Source organism: Quercus suber, unplaced genomic scaffold (assembly GCF_002906115.3).
Source record: "Quercus suber isolate HL8 unplaced genomic scaffold, Cork oak 2.0 scaffold_41, whole genome shotgun sequence".
NCBI lineage: Eukaryota > Viridiplantae > Streptophyta > Magnoliopsida > Fagales > Fagaceae > Quercus > Quercus suber.
The window spans coordinates 781,025-787,723 of NW_027069506.1; the positions used below are offsets into that span (position 1 = coordinate 781,025).

General features: G+C 43.9%; 1 protein-coding gene across 1 annotated transcript; it reads left to right on the forward strand.

Moving 5' to 3' along the window:
- The first annotated feature begins 4,651 nt into the window (after positions 1–4,651).
- On the forward strand, positions 4,652–6,418 carry LOC112012220 (uncharacterized). Its single transcript, XM_065771267.1, has 3 exons — positions 4,652–5,396; positions 5,504–6,220; positions 6,375–6,418. Exons 1-3 carry the CDS (start codon positions 4,652–4,654, stop codon positions 6,416–6,418), a joined length of 1,506 nt encoding a protein of 501 aa, XP_065627339.1.
- Positions 6,419–6,699: the final 281 nt, after the last annotated feature.

Below are 6,699 nucleotides of genomic sequence, written 5' to 3' on the forward strand. Positions count from 1 at the left end.
ACAACCACAAAAACAATAGAATAAGAGGTAAAACCCTAGGAGTCAGCACCTAGGGGTTGCTTGGAGTCAGCACCAAGCAAACTGGAGTCGGCACCAGTAAAAGAAAACACACGTTTTTTTTTAATAATAATCAAAACTGAATTACAATAGTCCCAAAAGGTGTTTAAATAGCTAACATAAAGAAACCCTAAAGAAACCCTAATTATTAAATATTTGGGCCTCAAGCCCAATGACTAATAGGCCCTAGCCATAAGGCCACAGGTTGGGCCATCTTCTTTCTCCTATACGTGCGTGTAATTGGGGGCTTGTATCTTGTGTCCGCACCAACTCCCCTCGGGTGAGAAGAACTCGACCTCGTCGAGTGGAAATCTGAAGAGCTCTGATAATACTCCAACAAGTCAGGATCCAGTCGCTGTAGCTCATCTCGGGTAATCCAAGTGCAATCAGAATCTGGTCGCCCTCGCCACCGAACTAGGAAACGGTGAACTCCTCCATCCCTGGTAGAAACAATTTGTTCATCTAAAATAGCATCAATAGATTCTTTATGTGCATAAGGTAGATGTAAGGGTAAAGGGGTGGGAACAGGGGCATCCATAGGATTAGGCAAAGACTCATCAAAAGGGGTATCAGGAATAGCTGTGGGACTTTTATAAGCAACTAGATCCTCAATATTAAAGGAGGAGCTAATACCATAATCAGGAGGAAGATCAATGACATAAGCATTTGGGCCCATTCGTTTCAATACCTTGAATGGTCCAGCACTACGAGCCTGCAATTTTTTAACGGTCCCAGAAGGAAACCGTTCAGGTCGAATCCGAATCATGACATAATCCCCGACCTGAAACTCTGCATGACGCCGATGAGTGTCAGCATGAATTTTATATTGAGAATTACTTGCTTGAATTTTTTTGCGAATCTCATTATGCAAATCATGAATATGTCGTGCAAATGCCTCAGCAAACTCAGACACCCTAACATGTGGGGACATGGGCAAAAGATCTAAGGGCTTCCTAGGTGTATATCCATGCACAACCTCAAAAGGACTAGCGCCTATAGACCTATTGACAGAGCTATTATATGCAAGTTGGGCTACAGGAAGAATTGAATCCATTCTTGCTCATTTATGTCTGAAGGTAAGAAGATTGTGCTCAATCCTTTAAAACCTAAGCCAATCGACATGAGCAAGAAGAAAGAAGCACCAAAGGCGAAAGACCTGAACATTATAAGCCCTAAGGCGTTCGAGAGGGTAGCGGTTCAAGAATCTATTGTATTTGTCTTAGTTGCTAGGGAAGTTCATGGAGAGACCTGTGAGGAGCAGCCTGAGGAAGTGAAATTAGTGCTCCAGGAATTTAAGGATGTCTTCCCTGAGGAACTCCCCGATCATTTACCACCCATGCGTGACATACAACACGCCATAGATTTTGTGCCTGGAGCGACCCTACCTAATTTACCTCACTATAGGATGAGCCCTGCAGAGCATGCCGAGTTACAAAGGCAAGTAGAAGAACTACTTAGGAAGGGTTTTGTTCGTGAAAGCATGAGTCCTTGTGCAGTCCCTGCACTCTTAACCCCAAAGAAAGATGGAACTTGGAGGATGTGTGTTGATAGTCGTGCCATCAACAAGATCACTGTGAAGTATCGTTTTCCTATCCCTCGATTGGATGACATGTTGGATATGATGGCTGGCGCAACGATCTTCTCTAAGATAGACTTGAAAAGCGGCTATCATCAAATTAGGGTTCGTTCTGGTGATGAGTGGAAGACTGCCTTCAAGACGAAGGATGGTTTATATGAGTGGATGGTCATGCCCTTTGGATTATCCAATGCTCCTAGTACCTTTATGAGAGTGATGACTCAAGTGCTCAAGCCTTTTATGGGAAAATTCTTGGTTGTGTACTTTGATGACATCCTTATCTATAGTAAGTCTAGGGAGCAACATTTAGACCACCTAACTCAAGTTTGTACTACCCTTAGGAAGGAGAGTTTATATGGCAACCTCAAGAAGTGCTCTTTCTTCACCAATAAAGTCGTCTTCTTAGGTTTCATAGTATCCTCTGAGGGAGTTTCTGCTGACCCCAAAAAGTTCAAGCAATTGTGGAATGGCCCGAGCCCAAGAATATCCATGAAATTCGAAGTTTTCATGGGCTCGCTTCCTTTTACCGCCGATTCATCAAGGGGTTTAGTACCATCATGTCCCCATCACTGACTGCATGAAGCAAGGGGAGTTTGTTTGGACTAAATCTGCTACTAAGGCTTTCCATGAGGTAAAGAAAAGGATGACTGAGGCACCTGTCATGCGTCTCCCTGATTTTACCAAGCCTTTTGAAGTGGAATGTGATGCCTCAGGTATTGGTATAGGAGGAGTGCTTAGTCAAGAGCGCCACCCGATTGCTTATTTCAGTGAGAAATTGAATGACGCTAAGCAAAAGTACTCCACATATGACAAAGAGTTTTATGCCATTATTCGAGCTCTTTGGCATTGGCGCCATTACCTATTGTCCCGAGAGTTTGTTATCTACTCTGATCATGAGGCTTTGCGCTATCTTCATTCTCAAAAGAAGCTGAATTTTAGGCATGGTAGTTGGGTTGAGTTTCTGCAACGCTATTACTTTGTGGTGAAACATAGGGCGGGAGTTGAGAATAAGGCTGCTGATGCACTAAGTCGAAGGGTGTCTTTGCTATCTGTCATGAGTGTTAAGGTTACTGGGTTTGAGCGACTTAAGGATGAATATGAGTCATGCCCAGATTTTGGGGAGCTCTACATTGGCCTAAGTAATGCCCCACGACCAGTCCTGGATGATTATACCCTTCGAGATGGTTACTTGTTCAAAGCCAACCAATTATGTATCCCTCGTCTTCCGTACGAGATTTCCTAGTTTGGGAGATACATGCAGGAGGCCTTGCAGGTCACTTTGGCCGAGACAAAACAATTGAGGAAGTGGAGCGTCAATTCTATTGGCCTGGTCTTAAGAGGGGCGTTGCCAAGATAGTTGGTCAGTGTCGTACCTGTCAACTGGCCAAACATCGCAAGCAAAATACTGGCCTGTACACGCCTCTACCTGTGCCAGACCGCCCATGGCAGGATGTGAGTATGGATTTTGTGTTAGGTTTGCCCCGCACCTTTAGGAAGCATGATTCCATCCTAGTAGTTGTTGATCGTTTCTCTAAGATGGCTCATTTCCTACCCTGTTCAAAGACCTCTGATGCTTCTAAGATCGCAAAGCTCTACTTTGATGAGATTGTCAAACTGTATGGTCTTCCCAAAACCATAGTGTCTGATAGGGATGTTCGCTTCATGAGTTATTTTTGGAAGACCTTGTGGCATTTAGTGGGCACTAAATTGAAATTTTCCACAGCATTTCACCCTCAAACTGATGGACAAACTGAAGTGGTTAATCGTAGTCTAGGCAATCTCCTTCGATGTCTAGTGGGTGAAGCCAATAGAAATTGGGATTCNATCCCCAAGCCAACAGAGAAGCCAGTGACACCTCCCAAGCCAGTGACCACCATTCGTGCCCGCCTTTGATCACAGAACCCACACCCACAAACCAAAAAAAAAAAAAAAAAAAGGAGACCCATCACTCACCAGCGCCGCCGAAGCCCACAAGATCAACACCCACCACCCCAAAACCCAACAGCCACCAGCCGAGACCCACAAATCAGCCCTCAGCCACCGCAGCCCATCCACCACCAGCCACAGACCCATCAACCACCGCCGCCGCTGAGTACACCATCCACCGCCGCCGACCCTACTTTCGCTCCTGACCACCACCGCTGAGGACATCAGCCACCGCTGATGCAAGAACCGAGACAGGTAGCTGCCATTCCGCCGCAGTCTTCCCAGTCTTGTACCGCCGCCGTCGTCGACCACTAGCACCACCGTCCATTGCCGAGCCGGTCATTTTGCTCCTCTTCGTTTCTATGGTTTTCTTTTCTTTTCTTTTTTTTTCTTTTAAGTCTGTACCTGAGTTCTTTTAAGGTACCTCATTTGAGTTCTCTTTAGGTCCGTGTCTGTAACTTAAAGCAGTGCATTTTATTATTATTTTAAAAAAAAAAAAAAAAAAAAAAAAACATTATTGTTACTGTAGCAGCCCATTGTAAGTATTGGGCCTTGAGTTGTTCTCCACAGGTCCTTTTGTTCAAGTCAGATTTATCCACTTGAAGAGCCAAGTTCATGACTATCTAATGCAACAAGTTGGCCACTGACTAGGGTACCATTCTCACTCTCTCTTTTTGGTAGATTCCATTTTGTTTCATTGAAGAATAAAATCTTTATATTTTTTATGTGCATGTGCCACCATACCCCACTGGCCTACCCATTTTGTGCTCCAATTAGCTATTTTATTATTTGTGCTTTCCTTCAATACTCATTCTAAACTTCCAAAAAAAAAAAAAAAAAAACCTTTGAAATATCTGATTCTCATTATTAATTGTGGAGCTTATTGGAAGTTGACTTTATTTGGGCTATCTTTCAATATTATGAATACTGTCACTACCCGACTGCAATTTATTCATGTGAATCATTGATCCAATCCCTCCATACACTATTGCTTGACCTTAATTTTACATTGAGAATTGGTTACTTGAGTTTTTGTGAATCTCAATTGCATTCATATATATAGTGTGCATGCATTTACGTAGTGGTCGCATCATGTCAAACTCTGAACACCAATCCACTTCCGAGTCTAGAACCTCCTTAGAGGAAACCATAGCTGAACTAGCAAAAAATGTCCAAAATTTAATGGATAGGGTTGGACAAATTGAGGCATCTCAACGGGAGACCATTAACCATGAAGGAGATAATATGCTTAGGCAACATAACTTCGGTTACTTTAATAGGGCTCCAAACTTTGAACCTGATCACTATAATCACAATGGCCCTAGGGATTTTGATGATAGGATGTTTAAGGACAAGATAGATGCACCCACCTTTGATGGCTGCCTAGACCCATGGGTTTTCACTGATTGGTTGCGTCAAATGGAGAAATTCTTTGACTATTACCATTGGGCTGAAAACAAGAAAGTGAGGTATGCTAGGATGAAGTTAATTGGTAGAGCTGACCTTTTTTGGGAAGACTTGGAGGAAACCCTTAGGCGACGACGTGAGCCCCCCATTACTGATTGGCTTGAGATGAAGAATGCACTCTCGAGGAATTATCTTCCTTCAACTTATAGGAGCTCCCTTCTTGAGGAATGGGATCGCCTAAGGCAAGGCAATACTCCTGTGGCTGAATATATAGAGAAGTTCATGGAGTTTAAGAGACGTATTCAAATAGTCGAGGAAGAGGTTGTTACACTCAATAGGTTCAAGAAAGGTTTAAATGCTAGCCTACTAGGAGAGATTATCACTCGAGGAGTCACTACCTTAAGAGAAGCATATGAGCTTGCTAGGAATTGTGAGTTAGCATCCAAATCTATCTTTTGGCGACGTTCTGAGCCTCGGAGTGTTCCCACCAACCCTCAACCTTTTGGTAGTAGACCTAGACTTGCCTTACCCCCTAAGGTCAACCCCAATTACTCCCAATAGAAAAAGAGGACAAAGGAAAAGGTGTGGTCAATGAGCCCTCAAGATTAGGCTCTCGCCTCCAATGCTTCAAATGCAATGGGGTTGGACACATCGCCGCTAGGTGTCCCTCTAGAGCCCTTGTCATTCAAGAGGGTGATGAAAAGGTTGAAGATGTTGAGGAGCTAGTGTATGACCCAAATGTTGAAGGAACCCAAGATGTTGAAGTAGAATGGGAGGATGATTCTAGCTACCTTGCATGCATTAGAGCCATTTCTCCCCAAGTCGATGACTTCAAGGACTTTGGTGTCCCTAGAGTGAATGTGGTAAGGTGCGCTTTGACGGAGCAGAGAGACACTGGTGATTGGCGAAGAAGTGCCATCTTCCAAACTTACACTAAGTGTGGAGACAAAACTTACAAGGTTATTATAGATAGTGGGAGTTGCATTAATGCGGTGTCCTCTAACGTTGTCTCCCGCCTAGGCTTGAAATTGACCCCTCACCCTAACCCATATAGAGTTTCTTGGGTGGATACGTCCTCTATAGCCATCAAAGAAAGATGTGTTGTCCCACTTCAATTCCTCACCTACAAGGCTGAAATATGGTGTGATGTAATTCCCATGGATGTAGGGCATATTATCTTAGGTAGACCTTGGCTTTATGATTTGGATGTCACCCTCTATGGGCGATCCAATTCTTGCTCATTTATGTCTGAAGGTAAGAAGATTGTGCTCAATCCTTTAAAACCTAAGCCAATCGACATGAGCAAGAAGAAAGAAGCACCAAAGGCGAAAGACCTGAACATTATAAGCCCTAAGGCGTTCGAGAGGGTAGCGGTTCAAGAATCTATTGTATTTGTCTTAGTTGCTAGGGAAGTTCATGGAGAGACCTGTGAGGAGCAGCCTGAGGAAGTGAAATTAGTGCTCCAGGAATTTAAGGATGTCTTCCCTGAGGAACTCCCCGATCATTTACCACCATGCGTGACATACAACACGCCATAGATTTTGTGCCTGGAGCGACCCTACCTAATTTACCTCACTATAGGATGAGCCCTGCAGAGCATGCCGAGTTACAAAGGCAAGTAGAAGAACTACTTAGGAAGGGTTTTGTTCGTGAAAGCATGAGTCCTTGTGCAGTCCCTGCACTCTTAACCCCAAAGAAAGATGGAACTTGGAGGATGTGTGTTGATAGTCGTG

Bases quoted from the DNA above. Each gene is read 5' to 3' on its own strand.
- LOC112012220 (XM_065771267.1), top strand. From the start codon at position 4,652: ATGTCAAACTCTGAACACCAATCCACTTCCGAGTCTAGAACCTCCTTA. The intron at 5,397-5,503 runs GTGAGTTAGCAT...TTACCCCCTAAG, and splicing joins ATATGAGCTTGCTAGGAATT to GTCAACCCCAATTACTCCCA. The intron at 6,221-6,374 runs GTAAGAAGATTG...CTTAGTTGCTAG, and splicing joins TTGCTCATTTATGTCTGAAG to GGAAGTTCATGGAGAGACCT.